Below are 21,578 nucleotides of genomic sequence, written 5' to 3' on the forward strand. Positions count from 1 at the left end.
TACTTTTCTCATAAAATATAAAAAAATATATATGTATACTTTTTTTTTCAAAATGATGGAAAAATCTCTGACTTTATTGTCTAAAATCTTTTCTCGTAAGGTAAGCCTTTTTCTCTTAAATAAGTGGGACTGACTGTTCTTGAAGTGGTAATGTATTTTTCGTCAGTCCCCAATGTTTTACTAACCTCTTCTTGTGTGTTAAGCAGTTTACAGTCCCTGTTTTTACGATACAGTGACTGACTGCTTCTTCTACTTGTTTTTTTCAGGAGGCGATCGAAGACTCATCTCCCCATGCTTCAGGTGTGGACTGCTGAGAAGCCCCACCCTCAAGAGGAGGTTAGAAATTTGAACTTATGTCAACGCACATACACAGAAAAAAGTTTTCTTGCCACTAACCCCGACTGTGTCCCGGCAGTACTTGGACTGCCTTTGGGCACAGATCCAGAAACTAAAGAAGGATCGCTGGCAAGAACGTCATATCCTACGTCCGTACATCGCTTTTGACAGCGTGCTGTGTGAGGCTCTGCAGCACAACTTGCCCCCCTTCACGCCGCCCGGACACATGCCCGATGCCGAGTACCCCATGCCCCGCGTCATCTTCCGCATGTTCGACTACACTGACGCACCTGAGGTAAGCCATTTTAGCACATGACTGCTGCGCTCTGAGAGAATAAAATATCAAGGCTCCAAATAACTTTTTTTCTCTTTTTTGTTTTGGGAAACAATTTTGTTAATTTACTTTGAGGAGGAATTTTATTATTTTGAATAGAATTTTTTTAATGGGTTAATCTTAGTTACAATGGTCCATGGTTCCAGTGGTTGTGGGCTCCTAGCTGCCACTGCAATGTAACGGTCCTTGGTTCCAGCAGCGGCCCTCTGCAAATTCACGGCCGCCAGAGATGCGCGCTCTGCGACAGGCAGCGCCAATGAACCGCTCCCTGGCTGGATGTTTTGTGTGTGCGTGCGTGCGTGTGTGCGTGTACGTAGACAGTTGTTTACTTTGAAAATTATTTACAATAACTTAATTCACCAAAGTTAATCAGATACACGAATACAGAATATAATTAATTTTGATTCACCAATTTTCAGTGAGCGCAGTGGCTTAGCTAAATAATCAAAGACTTTCGACAATGAAAATGCTCAGTGGGCAGAGTGAGACATACTTAGCCCACCTCTGCCTTTTAATATTTATTCATAATATTTCTTTAATAACATCCAAAATATTTAGTTATCCTTAAGAAGACATTTAATCCAGAAAAACCACTAATGGTGTCACAAGCTGACAAGAAAAATAGCTTTTTATAAAATGTTTCAGACTGTACTTGTCTTTTACACTGTAGCGCATGAGGGGTTGGGGGGGAATTACGGCCCATTATGCATTTTCCCCACAATTTATAGCACTACACGCCTGTATTCATTGTCAAACACTAATGCTTTATTTGTTTGTTTTCATGTATTATCTTGTGTGATTGCTGTATGATGCAATCAGGGTCCGGTTATGCCCGGCAGTCATTCTGTGGAGAGGTTTGTCCTCGAAAAGAACCTGCACTGCATCATGAAGACTCATTGGCGAGAGCGCAGCACGTGGTAAACTTCAAGAAATAGGGCTTCTATACATACTCATGCTTGTTGAAATCTGTATGATATATGTGTGGTAACTTGGCTTACAAATGAACCGACTTATGAGTTTTCTGAGATGCCAGGCGTTTGTGGTGCCGGTTTGTTTATTTATTGTGTTGCGAGCAATATTTGAGTTATGTATGCTTAATCGTGGCATGCTACGCAACCTCAAAAAAGGATGCATATAACTGTTAACTGCCTTCCCAGTTGAAGGTAAACATAAAGCAAAGAGAATTGCCCTTTGCATATATAACCAAACCACCTAGCTTTTGATTGTCCGCTGCTAATGCAATCGCGCAATGAAAAACAATCCGTAAACCTTTAAGCAACAGACATTTCAACACAATCGATAGCATTATATGTAATTGGACTATATAGCAATGCACACAGGCATATATTCTCTCTCCTCTGCAAAAAAAAAAGAGAGAGAGTAATACTGCAGCTTACTAAGGCGCTCAGTTGTGATCCTCCTCTTCGTGTAGGGTGTATGTTTTTATTATCTGGTGGCCAAGGTGCGCACACAAGCAAGAGCACGTCAATGGGCATTAAAACATGAAATCATGACTCACAAACTATTTAATTCTTTATGTGCTATTTAATTATGTTTTACTTAAGGATTTTTAAAGTACAATACTGTAGAGTGCTAGTTTGCTTATTTCAAAACACTTTATTAAAGGTTTTGTTGGTGGGGTTGGAACTTATGAATGGCATGTCCTTTTATTTCAATGCGAAAAGATGATGTGAGGTGCAAGTATTTGGAGTTACAATGTTGGTCACGAAACAAATTATACTCATAAGCCAAGGCATCACGGTACACAGATATAACCTTTACTTGTTTACATTGCAGCGCCGCCCAGTTACTCAGCTACCCTGGCAAAAATAAGATCCCGCTCAACTATCACATTGTGGAGGTGCGTCTATTTCTTTTATATGCAAAATGAAATCAAACCTAAAACATATTTTTGACTAAATTCTCCTCCCTCCCCTCCCAGGTGATTTTTGGAGAACTTTTTCAGCTGCCCTCTCCCCCTCACATTGATGTAATGTACACGTCACTGCTGATCGAACTTTGCAAACTGCAGCCAGGCTCGCTGCCACAAGTTGTATCCCAATCTAGATTAGAGAAATGTAACGTCTTCAGTTTTCACCCATTACTTTTCAACAATTCTCATATGTGAGTGAGATTTTTTTTTAAAGCAGATTATTGCATTCTACAGAAAATGGACAACATTGCTATAATCTTTATTTCGACTCTCAAATTAAAATGTTGCTTTTGTTGTCTGTCTTGATTGGACACCCCAAAAAGTTAAAGACCCATGATAAACAAGTGTTCCAGTTTGGTTTAAATTGGCACTTTTTGTCCATTTGCAAGATTTGCATTTGAACGAACAATCTCAAGGGAATTCAGCAAAACGAGTTTGAAAAATTTGGAACGGGGATGCCGCATCACAAAATGCTGGATAGATGTTGAATATTTCTTTAACGGAGCACCTCAGTTAGCCCAAGCCACAGAGATGCTCTACATGCGACTGGACACCATGAACACCACCTGCATCGACAGGTAATAAAAGTCTCTTCCACACCCATTTTCCCTGTCTCACTCTGGCTCACTTCCTGGTTCCAGACTCATCAACTGGTTCTCCCACCATTTGAGCAACTTCCAGTTAGTCATTTTGAGCATAGAAAAGTTTTGGTCACATGAATATTTTTTGCTTTGTTCTTGTAAAGTCTGGCACACACAAGGAGCCATGCGCACTCAGTATTTGGACATCTGCACTTTGTGTTCGGGGACATTTTATGAGTTTTATTCCAACAAGTTTACTACTTTGTACTTTTCTCATAAAATGTAAAAAAATATATATGTATACTTTTTTTTTCAAAATGATGGAAAAATCTCTGACTTTATTGTCTAAAATCTTTTCTCGTAAGGTAAGCCTTTTTCTCTTAAATAAGTGGGACTGACTGTTCTTGAAGTGGTAATGTATTTTTCGTCAGTCCCCAATGTTTTACTAACCTCTTCTTGTGTGTTAAGCAGTTTACAGTCCCTGTTTTTACGATACAGTGACTGACTGCTTCTTCTACTTGTTTTTTTCAGGAGGCGATCGAAGACTCATCTCCCCATGCTTCAGGTGTGGACTGCTGAGAAGCCCCACCCTCAAGAGGAGGTTAGAAATTTGAACTTATGTCAACGCATATACACAGAAAAAAGTTTTCTTGCCACTAACCCTGACTGTGTCCCGGCAGTACTTGGACTGCCTTTGGGCACAGATCCAGAAACTAAAGAAGGATCGCTGGCAAGAACGTCATATCCTACGTCCGTACATCGCTTTTGACAGCGTGCTGTGTGAGGCTCTGCAGCACAACTTGCCCCCCTTCACGCCGCCCGGACACATGCCCGATGCCGAGTACCCCATGCCCCGCGTCATCTTCCGCATGTTCGACTACACTGACGCACCTGAGGTAAGCCATTTTAGCACATGACTTAGATTAGATTAGATTAGATATCCTTTATTTGTCCCACACTGGGGAAATTTACAGCCTTCAGCAGCACATCTTCCGCATGTTCGACTACACTGACGCACCTGAGGTAAGCCATTTTAGCACATGACTGCTGCGCTCTGAGAGAATAAAATATCAAGGCTCCAAATAACTTTTTTTCTCTTTTTTGTTTTGGCAATTTTGTTAATTTACTTTATTTGAGGAGGAATTTTATTATTTTGAATAGAATTTTTTTAATGGGTTAATCTTAGTTACAATGGTCCATGGTTCCAGTGGTTGTGGGCTCCTAGCTGCCACTGCAATGTAACGGTCCTTGGTTCCAGCAGCGGCCCTCTGCAAATTCACGGCCGCCAGAGATGCGCGCTCTGCGACAGGCAGCGCCAATGAACCGCTCCCTGGCTGGATGTTTTGTGTGTGCGTGCGTGCGTGTGTGCGTGTACGTAGACAGTTGTTTACTTTGAAAATTATTTACAATAACTTAATTCACCAAAGTTAATCAGATACACGAATACAGAATATAATTAATTTTGATTCACCAATTTTCAGTGAGCGCAGTGGCTTAGCTAAATAATCAAAGACTTTCGACAATGAAAATGCTCAGTGGGCAGAGTGAGACATACTTAGCCCACCTCTGCCTTTTAATATTTATTCATAATATTTCTTTAATAACATCCAAAATATTTAGTTATCCTTAAGAAGACATTTAATCCAGAAAAACCACTAATGGTGTCACAAGCTGACAAGAAAAATAGCTTTTTATAAAATGTTTCAGACTGTACTTGTCTTTTACACTGTAGCGCATGAGGGGTTGGGGGGGAATTACGGCCCATTATGCATTTTCCCCACAATTTATAGCACTACACGCCTGTATTCATTGTCAAACACTAATGCTTTATTTGTTTGTTTTCATGTATTATCTTGTGTGATTGCTGTATGATGCAATCAGGGTCCGGTTATGCCCGGCAGTCATTCTGTGGAGAGGTTTGTCATCGAAGAGAACCTGCACTGCATCATGAAGACTCATTGGAGAGAGCGCAGAACTTGGTAAACTTCAAGAAATAGGGCTTCTATACATACTCATGCTTGTTGAAATCTGTATGATATATGTGTGGTAACTTGGCTTACAAATGAACCGACTTATGAGTTTTCTGAGATGCCAGGCGTTTGTGGTGCCGGTTTGTTTATTTATTGTGTTGCGAGCAATATTTGAGTTACGTATGCTTAATAGTGGCATGCAACATAACCTCAAAAAAGGATGCATATAACTGTTAACTGCCTTCCCAGTTGAAGGTAAACATATAAAGCAAAGAGAATTACCCTTTGCATATATAACCAAACCACCTAGCTTTTGGTTGTCCGCTGCTAATGCAATCGCGCAATGAAAAACAATCCGTAAACCTTTAAGCAACAGACATTTCAACACAATCGATAGCATTATATGTAATTGGACTATATAGCAATGCACACAGGCATATATTCTCTCTCCTCTGCAAAAAAAAAAGAGAGAGAGTAATACTGCAGCTTACTAAGGCGCTCAGTTGTGATCCTCCTCTTCGTGTAGGGTGTATGTTTTTATTATCTGGTGGCCAAGGTGCGCACACAAGCAAGAGCACGTCAATGGGCATTAAAACATGAAATCATGACTCACAAACTATTTAATTCTTTATGTGCTATTTAATTATGTTTTACTTAAGGATTTTTAAAGTACAATACTGTAGAGTGCTAGTTTGCTTATTTCAAAACACTTTATTAAAGGTTTTGTTGGTGGGGTTGGAACTTATGAATGGCATGTCCTTTTATTTCAATGCGAAAAGATGATGTGAGGTGCAAGTATTTGGAGTTACAATGTTGGTCACGAAACAAATTATACTCATAAGCCAAGGCATCACGGTACACATATATAACCTTTCCTTGTTTACTTTGCAGCGCCGCCCAGTTACTCAGCTACCCTGGCAAAAATAAGATCCCCCTCAACTATCACATTGTGGAGGTGCGTCTATTTCTTTTATATGCAAAATGAAATCAAACCTAAAACATATTTTTGACTAAATTCTCCTCCCTCCCCTCCCAGGTGATTTTTGGAGAACTTTTTCAGCTGCCCTCTCCCCCTCACATTGATGTAATGTACACGTCACTGCTGATCGAACTTTGCAAACTGCAGCCAGGCTCGCTGCCACAAGTTGTATCCCAATCTAGATTAGAGAAATGTAACGTCTTCAGTTTTCACCCATTACTTTTCAGCAATTCTCATATGTGAGTGAGATCTTTTTTTTAAAGCAGATTATTGTTTTCTACAGAAAATGGACAACATTGCTATAATCTTTATTTCGACTCTCAAATTAAAATGTTGCTTTTGTTGTCTGTCTTGATTGGACACCCCAAAAAGTTAAAGACCCATGATAAACAAGTGTTCCAGTTTGGTTTAAATTGGCACTTTTTGTCCATTTGCAAGATTTGCATTTGAACGAACAATCTCAAGGGAATTCAGCAAAACGAGTTTGAAAAATTTGGAACGGGGATGCCGCATCACAAAATGCTGGATGGATGTTGAATATTTCTTTAACGGAGCACCTCAGTTAGCCCAAGCCACAGAGATGCTCTACATGCGACTGGACACCATGAACACCACCTGCATCGACAGGTAATAAAAGTCTCTTCCACACCCATTTTCCCTGTCTCACACTGGCTCACTTCCTGGTTCCAGACTCATCAACTGGTTCTCCCACCATTTGAGCAACTTCCAGTTTCGATGGAGCTGGGATGACTGGTGAGTGAAGCTTATAAACTAAGATTCTGGGTATTTAGTCTCAGCAGGCTTGATTGACCCTTTGTTCTTGTTGTCGTACAGGGCTGACTGTTTGACATTGGATCTTGAGAAACCCAAACCCAAATTTGTCAAAGAGGTTCTGGAGAAGTGCATGAGGTATGGAATTGTTTTTCATAATTAAATCGGTCTATGAAAATAATAGTCATTGAAAACAATGACTATGATTTTACTAGATCCAAGAACTTTTTTTTTTGACCTACCAACACACATTTCCACATCACACGACATACGATCTCCGAGGTCCCAAGTTAGCTCAGAAAGTCCCACAATTTGGTGAAAATAACATAATACAATGCAATACATCCTGATTTAAAAATCGCTTTCACAACAGCTGCAGCTGTAACAAAGCCCTTAACAAAACAGTTAACATAAAGTAGAATAATAAACACAACACTAACATCAAAACACGGACAGTCGTGCAATCTTAACCTAACACTAACATCAAAACACGGACAGTCATGCAATCTTAACCACTTTTCCCTCATACGCTTTGTTGGAGGTTAAATAAATATGTTAAAATGATATGGTTTGTGGTTGAGAATGAAAGAGGCCTGCATTTTATATGTACAAAACAATGTCATTTTGTACTTGACAAAAAGAATAGTGTTCAACAATAAACAGGTCAGCGTGCAGGGATAAATGTGCATGAGGCTATGATGATAGTTTTGAGTAGTTGAGTAAACACAACATTTTGAAATCAATTAATCATAATTTTCTTAATCGTGATTTTAATCTCAAAGTAATTGTTATTCTTTTTTTTCCCGATAATCGTCCAGCCCTAATTAGTAAAGATGATGTAAACACTGTACTGTATATAGTACGTGTTCTTGTAACTGTGAACGTATATGTGTTATGCAGGCTGTCCTACCACCAAAGGATAGTGGAAATTGTTCCACCCACTTTCGCCGCCCTCATTCCGGCCGAGCCTGTCTTCATCTACAAATATGCTGACGAAAGCGCTTGTAAGCCATTGTGTTGTCGTCTCTCAACTGCTGAAGGGATTTGAAAAATGTCACGTTCATTCAATGATGGCATTTTCTCTTGCCTCAGCGTTGTTGCCGGGTTACGCCATGTCAGTGACCGTCTGCAACGCCATCAAGAACCGAGCGTCCAACGAGGAGATTCTCACCATCCTCAAAGATGTGCCCAACCCCAACCAGGACGACGACGACGGTTGTTTGTTTGTTTTAATCAGTTATTCAACATCTTTGTCAGGATTTATGTCGGCTGCTTTTATACAAACTTGAATGTCATGTGAAATTTGTGCTTCTTCCCCTCCTGGCAGACGAAGGTGAGAGCTTCAACCCGCTGAAAGTGGACGTTTTCTTGCAGACGCTTCTTCACCTGGCAGCCAAATCCTTCAGCCACTCATTCAGTGCTCTCGGCAAGTAAGTTCACCTCAGAACCTTAAAACCGCAACACTTTAAGTAAAGCTTGATCAATAGTTCGGGTGTTAATTTTACAATATACTCCCTGACAGCTTTTTGTAATATTTTGGTTACCTCACTGAGCAACTTTGACTGAGAGAGTCAAAATATTAGGAACGGCTCCCATTGTGCAATGTATGTAAAAATAAAATAAACATTCTGAAAAGGAATACATCTGACAGTTTCAATTAGAACTCAGCAAGGCCCAATTTAGGGTGCATGATAAACACCAGACTGATATTGGGAGAAAATGTCACATTCCTCAGTCTAAAATCAACAGACATTGAGACAGATGAAATATACCAGCATCGTTCTGGTTACTGTCACTTGAAGAGCCTCACACGCCAAGCCAAGTCTAATCTAGCAGATAAACAAGGTGCCGCCATCGGCACTGGGCTTTTTTCTATGTGCTATTTTTACTTATTCGAGATGAAAGTCCTCCGGATTTTCCCGGAATTACGGATTTTCAAATTTTCATGAAATTTCCTCCAGAAAATTGAGGGAAAATTGCCTAAAATTAATCAGGATATTAGTTGACAACGTTGAACGAACACGAGTTTGAGTTCGTTGTTTTGCTTTCACGAGCGTAGCCATGTTGAGGCACTAACACTAGTAACAGTAACACCCCTCCCCTCGCATTCTCATGGCCTTGCCATGTCTTGGAGATTTCTAAATTTCGACGAGAACGGAAGCCACAAAGGGTGCACGTGTGCACAAAAAAGGCAGATTAATCATTGAATGTTGAGTATTTGAATAGTGTTTTGTGTAAACTAATTCATGTGTGATCGGCCAGGTACGGCCCCAGCGCAATGTTCAAACAGGTAGACAGGCAAGCTGACATACGTGCAATAGACGCGAGTGTTAGGAACGCGTTCAAGTGGTCATGGCTTGAGGAAAAGGACATGAATGGAGATTTTTTTTGTCCAATTACATTAGAAAGGTCGACAAACCTGGTAAGTCCGTTAAAAAAACACACACATACATTTTTTTTCCCAGGAAAGTCCACTTTAACCTCTAACTTATTAAAAAAAAACACACCTTTTTTGTTTGTTTGTTTTGTTTTTTTCAATTCGGAAAGACAATTAGCGATACAAGTGTTTTGAGTTACAAGTGTGCTCATGGACAAATCAGACTCCTATCCTAAGGCCCCTTTGTTTGGATACAGTTATCACCCACATATTTGGAGTTCTTTAGGGATCTAACGATATCCATACTTCACAAACAATAAAATGATCACAACATTGCTCAACCGACTAGATTTGTAAGGGCAAGAGTGAACTTCCGCCTGCTCCGTTCGATGACGTTAGGAGAGTCTTGGCCACATGTAAAGGCGCACTCGGAGTGCATTTGATCAAAATCAAATAATCCGTAAGTCAATTTTATGGATCATTTTGTGAAATGATTGGCTGATCTTCCCTGCAGGTTTCACGAGATCCTGAAGAACCTGACAGAGAGCGACGAGGGCAAACTGCACATTCTCAAGGTGGTCTACCAGGCGTGGAAGAACCACCCACAGGTAGAACAGCCCCTCCACACCCCCATGAGTCCCTCTTCTCGCGGTGGGTGTCGGGTGATGTTCTGGGACTTTTGAATCCTTTTAGATGATCGCCGTGCTGGTGGACAAAATGATCCGGACGCAGATTGTGGACTGCGCTGCTGTGGCCAACTGGCTTTTCTCTCAGGACATGGCTCACGAGTTCACCAGGTACACCTGGTCTACTTCCTGATCCAGTTCCACATTTCAGAAGGTCTACAAGTTTTCTTCCCCCGCTTTCACCTGACTTAGACTTTACATTTGGGAGATTCTGCACTCGACCATCCGGAAGATGAACAAACACGTCCAAAAAATCCAGAAGGAGCTGGAGGAGGCCAAGGACAAGCTGGAGAAGCAGCAAAATAAGAGGGTATGTCTTCTTTTATGCAGGAAATCTGCCGTGAGTTTTCCTGTTTGCGTGAAAGATAAAACTGCGCCATTATGGATAGGCAATGGACATTCTCTATTGACAAGATAAAGCGTATGTGTACCACAACAGTACATCTCCAATGAAAGTGAATCTCTCGATTAGCTATTTCAATATAACCTACAATCTCTAGTAGGGCTGCACAGTATATCGAAAAAATATCGTCATAGTACGTTTGTCTGTTTGCGTTGGACAGCCGAGGGACAGCGGCGACGAAGAAGACATGGAAAAGAACAGCGAGGATGAGGAGGGTCAGCTGGAGGAGCAGATCGATAGGCTGCAGGAGAAGGTGGAGTCGGCTCAGAGCGAGCAAAAGAACCTCTTCCTCGTCATCTTCCAGGTGAGAATCTTTCTTTTGACACCTGAGATATTTTTGGGGACATGATAGGGTACATCAAAGGGAACAAAACATCCGTTTTTTGTTTTAATCTTTTTGGGAGGGTGAATATCAGTAGTCCCCAGAAAAACGATTTCTCAATTACATTGATCAATTGCCCATCCTTAGAAATGGGACATGATGAGACACAATAGGGAGCACATTTTTCATGTCTAATGTGGTGCTTGTGGGTCTTGGGACGAATTCTCTCTTTGGCAGCGTTTTAATTTTCCGTTTTGACATAACATAGCAAACATTTTCTTTCATATGGTCATCATCACATTTTCGCCCATTCTGTGAGGTTCCATTAAAAAGTCTACTGAATGAAGTCTTTGTGCATGATGATGTTTGAATTCTAAGTTTTGCCGAATTTCCAAGTTTTGTTTGCAATGCTACATCACCCTAAGTTCATTTTCCCTGTTCAATGGTCATCATTACATATTTTAATCTTTCTGTGGTGCCATCAAAACGTCGATGTGATCTTTTGGAAAAAAAATCATAATTTATTATTTTTAATTGCGGCAAGTTCACTTTCCTGTTCTTCAATCCTTGTCACTTTTTTGTGCTACGCTTCTGTGATATCATCAAAGTTGAAATGACATTTTGTGCGAAATGATGCTTGAACTGGCTTTTCCCCGAATGTAGGCTTTTTATGTTAGGCTACATCACGCGAACATTTTTCTTTGTCCATTGGTCATCATCGGATTTTTAATCTCATTTGTTGTGCCATCCAGAAAGTCCTGCGATAAAGTCTCACGGATAAGTGACATTTTTCTCGAATATCGTGCGTTTCTTTGGTACTGTGCGCTCACTTCAAATTCCTCCTTTTGAGGCCATCAACAGAAGTCTATGCGATCGTCTGGGTAAAGAATGTTAATTTAACCGTAATTTGTGGCATGTGGCCCGGCAGCGCTTCATCATGCTGTTGACTGAGCATCTGGTGCGCTGTGAGACGGGCAGCGTCAACGTCAGCACGCCGTGGTACAAGAACTGCGTAGAGAGACTACAGCAGATCTTTCTCATGGTAAGACACTCACACGTAAGCATGCGCATAAATACACAGGCACTCTGGCGCACCAAATGAAGTACTCACACAATCACCGCCGTTCCTCGTCAGCACCACGTGACCATCCAGCAGTACATGGGCACGTTGGAAAATCTGCTGTTCACAGCTGAGCTGGACCACCACATCCTAGCCGTCTATCAGCAATTTTGCGCCCTTCAGCTCTGAAAAGCCTCTGCACAACTTTACGGCTCTTGCATCAAGAATCTCCTCAGCCATTAAAAAAAAAAACAACAAAAAAAAAACAACAATACACAATATTTGCAATACTGTTTTTTTTTTCTTTTTAAACTGGTCCTTGATGGACTCAAAGTCCAGAGAGAACCTTCCAACATTTGTTTTATATTTGTTTTATGTGGTATTGAATAGGAATTAAAACTCCAGTTCTTTAAACCAGGTGTGTCGGCTTTCTTGATGAAGTGCGTCAAGTAAATCTGTTTTCAAATTCAACTCACGTCTATAACAGTATTAGAGGAAGCACTCTTCATTTGTTCATTTTGCATACGAACCAAAATTGCAGTGTACTAAATGTAGCGGGGAGGGGGTGTAATTTGTATTATTGTGGCCATTATAATTATTATTGTTTCATTGCAATGCTTTTTTTATATATAACTTCATGTAAAAATTATGCTTGACTTCATTCAAAATCATCATCTAAAAAAACTTGCAAATACTCCTGCTATCGAACCGTTACCGCACATGCGCGCATACGCACGCGCTTAAACGTGCATGCCCTGATGAGCAATACTCATAACTGGCCCTAAGATGACCAAAACAGAAAAATAAAGTTGACACAAAGGTTTGTGAGTTTGTTAAAAGCAAATCACTGCCTACCTTAATGGGGGACCTGACGCGGAGGCATGGGACACACTTTTGCAGTATGTTTGCGATCGTAGCTCACTTGAACCATTTTAAAATGCACTCCAGATTCCCATTCTTTGACCGTGCACTCAGTGAACTGCACATGAAACAAACTCTGAATGAGAATAACAATAAATGATGTAGCACAACACCTCTGATCAAGCTGCAATTGCAGACTGCTGACCGCTAACAACTTGATGCAGGTCACGCGCCACCGTAGGTTGAAGGTGACCTGCTTTTTGAAATTTTATTTAAAAAATTTTTTTGGGGAACGTGGGACTGCTAGAATGCTAATGGAGCAGTGTGCAGTAACAAAAAATATATTAATAACACGCGCACAGACACAAATTTATATTCCAATATTTTTATTTAACATTTTCTCAATTTCAAACCTTTTCCATGAACATTACAAAATTGGTCAAATTTAATATATTTTGAATACCTGATTTCAAACAGGATCAGCTTTCAATAATGTATTTAAAAATATAATTTCCATAGAACGAAGACAAAACCTTTCTTTAAAGTGCAAATTCCAGATTTCACTCGTCTTGGTCGTTTCAATAGTCAGTGATCCTCGTTTCCACCAAGCTGGCTTTGAACTGTATGAATGTGCATGTCATGTTATCAATAAGTGAACATGAAACAGCAAGTTGTTGCTAAAAGCTACCGGTACTTAAAAAAATAAATAAAAAATTATGTTATGGATCACGTGTCCACACACGCAGGGGTGGGATCGGTGGATCGGTTGTCTCGTTTATGCCCGTAGGCCGCGTCCTCTTCAGCCTCCAAGCGCCTGTACCGGGTGCGGAAGACAATGATGAAGACGCAGGTGAAGAAGGTCGTCAGCACTGCGAGCACCATCATGGGCACTGATGGATGAAGCAAGACAAAAAAAAAAAAAAAACCTTCAATTTATTATTATTTTTTTTAATTACTCAACTGTATTTACAGAGCACCTTCAAACAGCCATCGCTGCCCACAAAGTGCTGTACATAGAACAACTAACATATACAACAGTAAAGCAACAAATCGATAAAGACGGTAGAAAGCACCGAACAGCAAAACCAAGAACAAATCTGAATCACGCTGAGTTATGTAACTTTCCTTACTTAAAAGTATTTAGAAAATTTTCTTGTGGTCGACTGGTCTCCCCTTGCCTGCGTAGGTTTTTTGACACACACACACACACACACACACACACACACACGCACACACAATTTGATGCGTTACCCTTCCAGCTCTGAGGGGCGAGCCCACAGGTTGAGCGTGGTGACTCGGCAACAGGCGTGGCCAAAGACTGCAGGAGGACGATGTAGACGATGGACAGGATTTGTCTACAAAGATGAAGAGAAAGTGAAGCACCCTCAGGCAGTGAATGAATGAATATAAGAGGACCCAAAAATGTTGTATTTCTTTTATACCGGCAACCTGTGGGTGGGCTATCAAAAATCCACAAGTGACTTACAGGTGATTTATTACAGGAATATTACATATTCAAGAGCCAATTTTATGTCTCAGATATATTTATTTAGATGTATATTTTAAATTATTTATTATTAATATTTTAAATGCTGATCAGGTTTTTGAGATATTTTCATTTTGAAGTTTGACCCATAAAAGCTTGTGCAACACGAATTTTACCACACATAATTCATAGCTATGACATTTCAGACCAAAAAAAATCTACCTGTTGCTGAACCCAACCTTAAATTCACAAATAATTTCAATTACTAATACTATTATGATGATGATGAAAACCTTACATGCTCGAGAAAAAAACGAGAGCAGAATCGGAATCGGTGCAAAAAATTCCTCTGATTAAAAACAAATAGTAAAAACTTTTTGACCAGTGTTTGCTATTACTTCACTGGCAACAGAATCGCCTTTGTGAGGGCTTTATCTTCCCCCAAATTGACACATTATATTTGTGCATATTTAGGGTCCCAGACTCCAGAATAAATGCTCACCTAACCTCCCCTGAATAAACCGGAAGTTTGGTTGGAAGTCCACATTAGTCGGGGACTCATTGAGCCTCTTTGAGGCCTTTTCTGTACTCAAATTCTCCAAATTTTCGGCACAGGCTTAGCCGGGCAAGAATGTAAATATTTTACACGAGGCCAACCTGTTGGTTTGGACCGTTTTTAGAGGATTTATAACGTTTGGAACAGAACCCTCACTGGGACTTGATTTGGTACCCTGATATGAAGATGAGTCCTGCCGAAGTGGCCTCTCCCACCGGGTAGGAGCACTCCACGGACAGCTCCATGACCGCCGGGTAAATGGAGAAGCCGAAGAAGCCAAAGAGCGAGCACACCGTCGCCACGGCGATGCTCTGCTGCTGCATCAGACACACCTGAGGAGGTTTTGGTGTTCAGATCATGTGAAGCTGCCACATGAAGTTGGAAGATGGGCGTGATGTACTCACCACAGAGAAAGCGATGCCCGCCAAGGCAGAGATGCCCATGTTAATCTTGATGGCCTCTGTGAACCGTTTCGTCTTGTCCACGTAGAGCCCCAGTAAGGCGGCGCCCACGATGCCAAACACAATAAAGAGAGCGGCGCACAGGCCTGCAAAGTCCTGCATAGAGAGTCCCATGACTTGACTCCCGTCAAAATGAAGTTTCCGATATAACTTGAGACTTAGATTTGAGGAAGACTCATTTACTTTGTTTGAATAGTACAGAAGATTGTCTTCAATACTTACAAAATCCCATACGGTTCATGTGCTAGGTTAGTTTGGGATGAAAGTTTTTGTTTTTTTTTTTTAAACCACGTACATTAGGTTCATTACTATGACGAAACTGTCTTTGTTAAACCAAAATACGTACCCTAGGTTATGTGTCAAAAGTGTCAGACGTTAACAGAAATACACGTTTTTGTTAGCCAACGGGCAGTGGCCACACGCATCCACCTGAGGGAGGGGCATCAACAGCTCATCAGCAAGCACGGAGCTTGTTGATGAGCTGTTGATGTCATCTATGTCCCTTTGTTCAAGCTGGCTCGGGCTCCATTGCTGTCGCTCTGTTCCTTGTTCCTCAAATTAAAAACAGCGACCGGAAGTGACCATAAAATGCAGAGGAAACTCCACCCTTTGGTGTCCTAGCCAAGACAAGCCGTAGCGATACCCTCTGAAACCAGAACACACTTTCAGAATGTGTGTAAAGGCAAACTGCGTCCAGCGTCGCCACAGTGACGACTGCATATTAAGAAGCCTAAGACGCCAATTGGGGGACTTTCTTGGCAAAAATTTAAGATAGACTTAACTGTGCAGAGACCACCTCTTAAGTATCATGGAAAGAGCTCTGAAGTTTCACTTCATTTTTGCCACAGGAACTTAGGACATGCCTGAAACTTGAAAGATTTGCGATTTACTGATGACTTTAGATATTTATGACTTATTATTTTACTTTTTTTTCTGACTCTCATCTCTGGGGCACAACGGTCCAAAGTCAAAGCAAACCACTAAAACTTTTCAGATAAACTCACATTAGTGTAGCCCTGCACACACAAGATCTGGTCCAGCAACGTGGTGAAGCATGTGAACACGCCCACGCCAGAAGCGAAGCACAGCAGCAGCACCAGATATGCTCGGTTCTTCAGCAACTGCGTGACACAAACCATCTGAAATTTAGTTTTGCACCACACACAATTGTCAGTGATGGGAACAAAAGCACGTAGAGGCACCTCCCTACCAGTTTAATGCCTTGCACGAAGGGTTCGGAGGTGGAAAATTCAGCGCTGGCCGATGGTGGTGTGGGCGGGGCACTGCTGCGGATGCCCACCGTTGTCAGGAAACAGCCAACGCAGGCGGGAACGGCATAGGTTAAAAGCTGGAGGTTGCAAGGGAAAGCCATGAATATGTCTGTCTGTGTGTGTGTGTCTCTATTGATATGTATGTATGTGAGTAACACACCAAGGTGGGGATTTGATCTGATGTGCGCACCATGGCAGGCGATACCAAGTTGGCCACCAGAATACCCAGCGGGTTGGCTGTGGAGACAAATAATGTTGAGTCAGACATGCCGTCAAAAAAGGTGACCATGAGGCACAGCAAAACCTTACCCATGGAGGCCAGTGTGTTGGCCGTGGCCCGCTGGTGGTCCGGGAACCAGAGTGCCGCCATCTTGGTGGGCGTAAAGATGATGAGCGGCTGCGCCAACGCTGCCACCGTCTGTCCCAGCATCACCACCGCATAGTTGATCTTGAGGGCCGTACCCGGCGGACCGCCCATGATGCGCATGATGCCGCCGAACATGTTCAACCATGAGCCCAGGATTAGCTGAGTGCAAACAAAATACTGATGACGAACTGTCTTGGATGCTTACAACAATATACATATGTCACATTAGCTGCAAACCAAGAACCATTAGACAAAATGGTCTTTGACAGGTCTGTTGGGTTCCTTGAAGATTACATTAATTTAAAGGGGTTAACTTGTGCCATTTTCAAAACATCAAAGACAATTTGGAGTCTTCAAGGAGCCTATTGGACATGTTTTTATAAAACAGTCTTTAGCTAACCCTAACCTACATATTGGGGAAAACATTAAAGACTATCTCACATACTGTACATGTCTTTGAATAGATACCGAAGAAAGTATGGTCTTTGAGCTGATGTTTACAAAAGCACGTGCATTACGTATAAACCCGGGTTGACCATGACGTATCACAACGGGATCAAATTACAGCATGTGGCATTGGATCCAACAAATATTCACGGCGGTTTCATACCGTGAGGCGCAGCCCAACAGTGTCCAGCATCCAGGTAGTGGCGAAGCTGAGCGGAATAGACACCACCATGTAGACCACTGACAACCAGTTGATGTTCGCCAAGGAAACATAAAAGTACTGCGCAGACTGGTCCGCCACTGGTGCGAAGGTCAGCCATAGCTGGGAAATTAATGCATTCCAAAGATGACCAATGAAGATTACAAAGAGTTTACTGAGCACAGCATTGCTCGCTAGCGGAACTTCTGAAATCTAACAGTCGTAAAAAATTGTGCCATAAATGTCAAAATGCAAAACCCATTTTGTTCCTTTTTCAAGATTTTTTCAGTGATTTTTTTTTTTGTCGTGTACACACACATACCCTCACAGACACTTTCCCAAAAATGTGAATATCATGGAAAAAAAAAATTCCAGAATTCTATGCAAAAGGTTAAATGTTCATGATTATAGATTCAGGGCCCACCATTTAAACAATTTCCAGTATGATTTGTTTATTCTTACATCATTTGGGTTTCTTGCTCATGAAACCCACAAAAAGAGGACTTTGATAAATGTGAATACTGTGGAGAAATCAGCCCAAATTTTGCACGGCATGAATGAATGTTTTAAATTGAGTGTCACGGGTATCATTCAATTGCTCCCGCTTGGTTTGATTGTCTCAGTTCGGTTCAGTATGGGGAAGACTGCTGACTTGTCAACTGGCCAGATGACCATCACTGATACCCTTCATCGAAATTGTCAACCCCGGATGTTCATAGCTAAGGAGGCTGGCTGTTCAGAGTGCATGTCCAAGCATATCAATGGAAAGTCTAGTGCAGGCCTGGTCTAGTGGAAGGGTAAAATGTGGCAAGAGAAGATGGACCAGCAAAAAAGATGACCCTGGGCTTCAGTGGATTATCAAACAGAGAAGATTAAGTATCTGAATGGGCTGGGAGTTACAGCTTCAAAAACCACCACATTCAGACGCATCCGGGAGATACAACTGTCGGGTTCCTTGGGTCAAGCCACTTCTAAGCCTGAGCCAATGTGAAGTGTCTCAACGGGGCCAAGAAGAAGAGGGGACTGAACTGTTGGCCAGTGGTCCAAGATCCTCTTATCCAATGAATGTGTGTCTTTCATTCGAGAACCAAGGTCCAAGGGTTTGGAGGAAGACGGGTGAGGAATCTCACACAAGCTGCTTGAGGTCCCGTATGAAATATCCACAGTCATGATATGGGGTCCGATGCCCAGTGCAGGCAGTGGTAAAGTCTCTCTTTTCAAAATTCAAGGTCACTGCAACAGTCTCCAACAATGTTTGAGAAAACCTCATGATTCCTGGAGGTCAAGATGAGGCGATGTCATTAATATTTGTGAACTGCAGGCATGTGAGCCCCTTTGAGACTTTTCTGTGATTAAGGGCCATTTAAATGAATTTGACTTGCCTTTTCTTAACTTTTTCAACTACTCTATTTGACCTCCACAACAGAACATGCAGGAACCGGTTGTTGGCTGGCTCATGATTCAGTTGATCACATGACCACAAAAGAGGAAGTTAAAATACACTAATATAAACGAATACATATGTGTATCAAGATAATGAATGGATAACAATGCTAACTTGTAATTCACCCGGTTGGAATGGTATTAGTTGTATTAATTAATGGTATTATACATAATAAATGAATACAACTGGTATTACAAGTTTGCAGAGGTGTGCAACTATCCTAGAACTTTATTTCCGTCAAAGCTTGATTTACAAGTGGGGTACGGAACCGCAATCGTAACAAAAGTAATCGGAATCATTTCCTGATTAAGTGTGCCATTTTACAAACAAAGGTGTGTGTTTTGGAGAGCGTTATCTAATCTGAGCAGTGGTTGGTTTGGCTCACCGTGGCATTCGAGCAGTTGAGCAGGCACAGAACGAAGAGGACGAACCACCTCCTCTTGTACACTTTGAAACAACGCAGCTTCTTCAACTCGTCGTTCGGAGGAGAAGCCGGCGACGAGGACGAGGAAAAGTCAAGCAGCTTGTCGTCCTCGCCGCTTTCCATCGTTGACACCCGACCGGCCGCCGAAGAAGCTAACATACGCGTCTCATTGTTGGTCAACCGTGCTTTCTTTCTTTTCCAGTGTTGAAAAAAAAATCACGTCACGGGTGAAGGACAAAGTCCGCAACTAAAAGGATTGTTTTGTCAACACAACAAGCAACTTCAAATCAAGAAAGACAAGACATACAAGATAAGCGACGTCAAATAAACATCACTTGTTCTTGTCAATGGATTGACTGTAACAGAGATCTTCTATTAACAAAAGATGTTGTACAACTGGGCTGGGATCAGCAAGCACAAAAACACTCTCGCACTCTTATTAGGGCTACACGATATTGGAAAAAACATACAAAATGCGATATGGGTGTTGATTATTGCGATATAGATATTGCAATATTTAACATGTACCTAAATAAATGACCTTTGTATTAGCTAATGAAATACATTTTTTTTCATGTGTCGAAATTAACAGTCTCAATGTATTCTTTGCTTATTAATTAAAATTACACACACACACACACACACACACGAACACACGCGCGCGCGCACGCACACACACACACACACACGCACGCGCGCACGCACACGCACACACACACACGCACACACACTCAGACACGCTTCAACATTAGCATCTCTGGTGAGTATAGTACGATGTTATTTATTTAAAACCCTGGAGAACCCATGGGGTCTGATTTGGCCCCTATAAATTCTGCTACTCAAATGCTACCCTTAAATCCCAAAGGGTCAAATTTGGCCCTAATCTTAAATTAGGATTAAAGCATTGAATATTTGAAAAAAAAACACATTTGGGTGTTCAGTGAACATAAAGCAGTCATTTAATGTATAATTCATCATTTTCTAGGGTTCTCTAGGGTTAAAGTTTTCATATTTATGACGATTAATTGTGAAGTACTATATTGAACTGGAGATGATTGGCGTTCTTGAGGTGATGTATTGGAAGATAAACTCAACCTAACTGTTTCTTTTCTTTTGGTCATAGCCTCAAAGACATGAAACGGTCTTTAATGGCACACATCGGCCTCTTTCGTATCGATGCGTGGGAGTGAGTGCATGGAAGGGAGGTCAACAGACAATCGTCGATGAATCTGCAAAGGTGTTTTTAGGAACAGTTTTGTAACACGCTCTGCAGCGTCAATGTAGCCATTGATAATGTCTTTCTTTTGGGGGGGGGTGCGTGGGGGTACATTTTGTGACGTTATGGCGTTAGAAAGAGGGGGATTAGATCACCAAATAATACTCAAAGCCCAGGTCCAAATCTCAACGCTCACCACTTATATCCATCCATCCATTTTCTAATACCTTCCGCCCCAAGCAAAAAATACATATAAAACTGCACCCCCGGGGTGGCACGGTGGTCGACTGGTTAGTACGTCACCCTGACAGTGCAGAGGTGCATGGTTCGATTCCGGCTCCTGTGTGGAGTTTGCATGTTCTCTCTGTGCCTGCGTGGGTTTTCTCCGGGTTCTCCAGTTTCCTCCCACATTCCAAAAACATGCATAGCAGGTTAATGGAACATTCTAAATTGTCCCTAGGTGTGAGTGTAAGCATAGATAGTTGTTCATCAATGTGTGCTCTGCGATTGGCCGGCAACCAAATCAGGGTGTACCTATTGCCCGAAGACAGCTGGGATAGGCACCCTTATGATGATAAGCGGATTACAAAATAAATGGATGGATGTTTTTCTCCTCTAATTTCTACATTTTGACCAATTAAAAATGTTCCAACTTTAAACTTTATTGTTGATATTTTTTATGTGTTTTGTTATATTATTGTTACTTTATGTTAATGGTAAATGTTCTCGAAAGCACTTTGTTAAAACTCCAGCTGTTGTGAGAGTGCTATTTAAATAAAGATGTATGTATTGTATTTTTTTTAATTCCGTATGAAATCTAACTGAATCTGAACTGGGTACGGGGCCACTGTTATAGTAGAACCCTTATTTTAAAGTGGAACGATTTGGTTCGATTCAATGCACTCACGTGTTTAATCCAAAATGATTTTGCTGATTGATCCAAATCGTTTTTTTTTTTTTGTTACACTTCTACTTTTTAGCAATAAAACTTCTGCCACACTTGGGCCTAATGTGCTTCTGTATTTTAATGTTGGTTATGATGGTGATACTTGGAGAAACAATTATTTTTTTGAAGTGGTACTTGGGATAAAGTT

General features: G+C 41.3%; 3 protein-coding genes and 1 long non-coding RNA gene across 5 annotated transcripts; 3 read left to right on the forward strand and 1 right to left on the reverse strand.

Moving 5' to 3' along the window:
* The first annotated feature begins 237 nt into the window (after nucleotides 1-237).
* LOC109524218 (nuclear cap-binding protein subunit 1-like) lies at nucleotides 238-1,591 on the forward strand. The gene is made up of 3 exons (XM_019883897.1): nucleotides 238-336; nucleotides 416-631; nucleotides 1,490-1,591. Exons 1-3 carry the CDS (start codon nucleotides 292-294, stop codon nucleotides 1,589-1,591), a joined length of 363 nt encoding a protein of 120 aa, XP_019739456.1. The 5' UTR covers nucleotides 238-291.
* An 830-nt stretch (nucleotides 1,592-2,421) lies between these two features.
* Nucleotides 2,422-3,286, forward strand: LOC109524329 (uncharacterized). Its single transcript, XR_002169937.1, has 4 exons — nucleotides 2,422-2,531; nucleotides 2,613-2,723; nucleotides 3,117-3,181; nucleotides 3,245-3,286. It is a non-coding gene; the product is annotated as an uncharacterized LOC109524329 (long non-coding RNA).
* A 401-nt stretch (nucleotides 3,287-3,687) lies between these two features.
* Nucleotides 3,688-12,167, forward strand: LOC109524282 (nuclear cap-binding protein subunit 1). The gene is made up of 17 exons (XM_019884041.1): nucleotides 3,688-3,785; nucleotides 3,865-4,080; nucleotides 5,066-5,163; nucleotides 6,046-6,109; nucleotides 6,191-6,301; nucleotides 6,696-6,760; nucleotides 6,824-6,886; nucleotides 6,968-7,042; nucleotides 7,805-7,908; nucleotides 7,997-8,119; nucleotides 8,232-8,334; nucleotides 9,796-9,889; nucleotides 9,975-10,078; nucleotides 10,160-10,277; nucleotides 10,531-10,674; nucleotides 11,621-11,734; nucleotides 11,828-12,167. The coding sequence occupies exons 1-17, from the start codon at nucleotides 3,741-3,743 to the stop codon at nucleotides 11,939-11,941; spliced, it is 1,755 nt and encodes a 584-aa protein (XP_019739600.1). The 5' UTR covers nucleotides 3,688-3,740; the 3' UTR covers nucleotides 11,942-12,167.
* An 885-nt stretch (nucleotides 12,168-13,052) lies between these two features.
* slc49a3 (solute carrier family 49 member 3) lies at nucleotides 13,053-19,771 on the reverse strand. 2 transcript variants are annotated; one of them, XM_019884048.1, is made up of 10 exons: nucleotides 19,230-19,761; nucleotides 17,365-17,523; nucleotides 16,697-16,913; nucleotides 16,548-16,624; nucleotides 16,327-16,464; nucleotides 16,121-16,237; nucleotides 15,060-15,212; nucleotides 14,830-14,987; nucleotides 13,865-13,968; nucleotides 13,053-13,503 (listed from the first exon to the last, which is right to left on the reverse strand). In XM_019884048.1, the coding sequence occupies exons 1-10, from the start codon at nucleotides 19,425-19,427 to the stop codon at nucleotides 13,340-13,342; spliced, it is 1,485 nt and encodes a 494-aa protein (XP_019739607.1). In that variant the 5' UTR covers nucleotides 19,428-19,761; the 3' UTR covers nucleotides 13,053-13,339. The 2 variants fall into 2 exon arrangements, with proteins under 2 accessions (XP_019739607.1, XP_019739608.1); XM_019884049.1 differs by lacking the exons at nucleotides 13,053-13,503; nucleotides 13,865-13,968 and adding an exon at nucleotides 13,990-14,627 and having other exon boundaries at nucleotides 14,806-14,987; nucleotides 19,230-19,771.
* Between the last annotated feature and the right edge of the window lie 1,807 nt (nucleotides 19,772-21,578).

This window comes from Hippocampus comes, unplaced genomic scaffold (genome assembly GCF_001891065.2).
Source record: "Hippocampus comes isolate QL1 unplaced genomic scaffold, H_comes_QL1_v1.1 scaffold156, whole genome shotgun sequence".
NCBI classification, from domain to species: Eukaryota; Metazoa; Chordata; class Actinopteri; order Syngnathiformes; family Syngnathidae; genus Hippocampus; species Hippocampus comes.

Coding starts and splice junctions, on each gene's coding strand:
- LOC109524218 (XM_019883897.1), top strand. CDS start 292: ATGCTTCAGGTGTGGACTGCTGAGAAGCCCCACCCTCAAGAGGAG. Junction 337..415: donor AGCCCCACCCTCAAGAGGAG/GTTAGAAATTTG, acceptor GTGTCCCGGCAG/TACTTGGACTGCCTTTGGGC. Junction 632..1,489: donor ACTACACTGACGCACCTGAG/GTAAGCCATTTT, acceptor TGATGCAATCAG/GGTCCGGTTATGCCCGGCAG.
- LOC109524282 (XM_019884041.1), top strand. CDS start 3,741: ATGCTTCAGGTGTGGACTGCTGAGAAGCCCCACCCTCAAGAGGAG. Junction 6,887..6,967: donor CGATGGAGCTGGGATGACTG/GTGAGTGAAGCT, acceptor GTTGTCGTACAG/GGCTGACTGTTTGACATTGG. Junction 10,278..10,530: donor AGAAGCAGCAAAATAAGAGG/GTATGTCTTCTT, acceptor TGCGTTGGACAG/CCGAGGGACAGCGGCGACGA.
- slc49a3 (XM_019884048.1), bottom strand. CDS start 19,427: ATGTTAGCTTCTTCGGCGGCCGGTCGGGTGTCAACGATGGAAAGCGGC. Junction 16,465..16,547: donor CAGATCAAATCCCCACCTTG/GTGTGTTACTCA, acceptor TGCAACCTCCAG/CTTTTAACCTATGCCGTTCC. Junction 16,238..16,326: donor TCGTGCAAGGCATTAAACTG/GTAGGGAGGTGC, acceptor TGTGTCACGCAG/TTGCTGAAGAACCGAGCATA.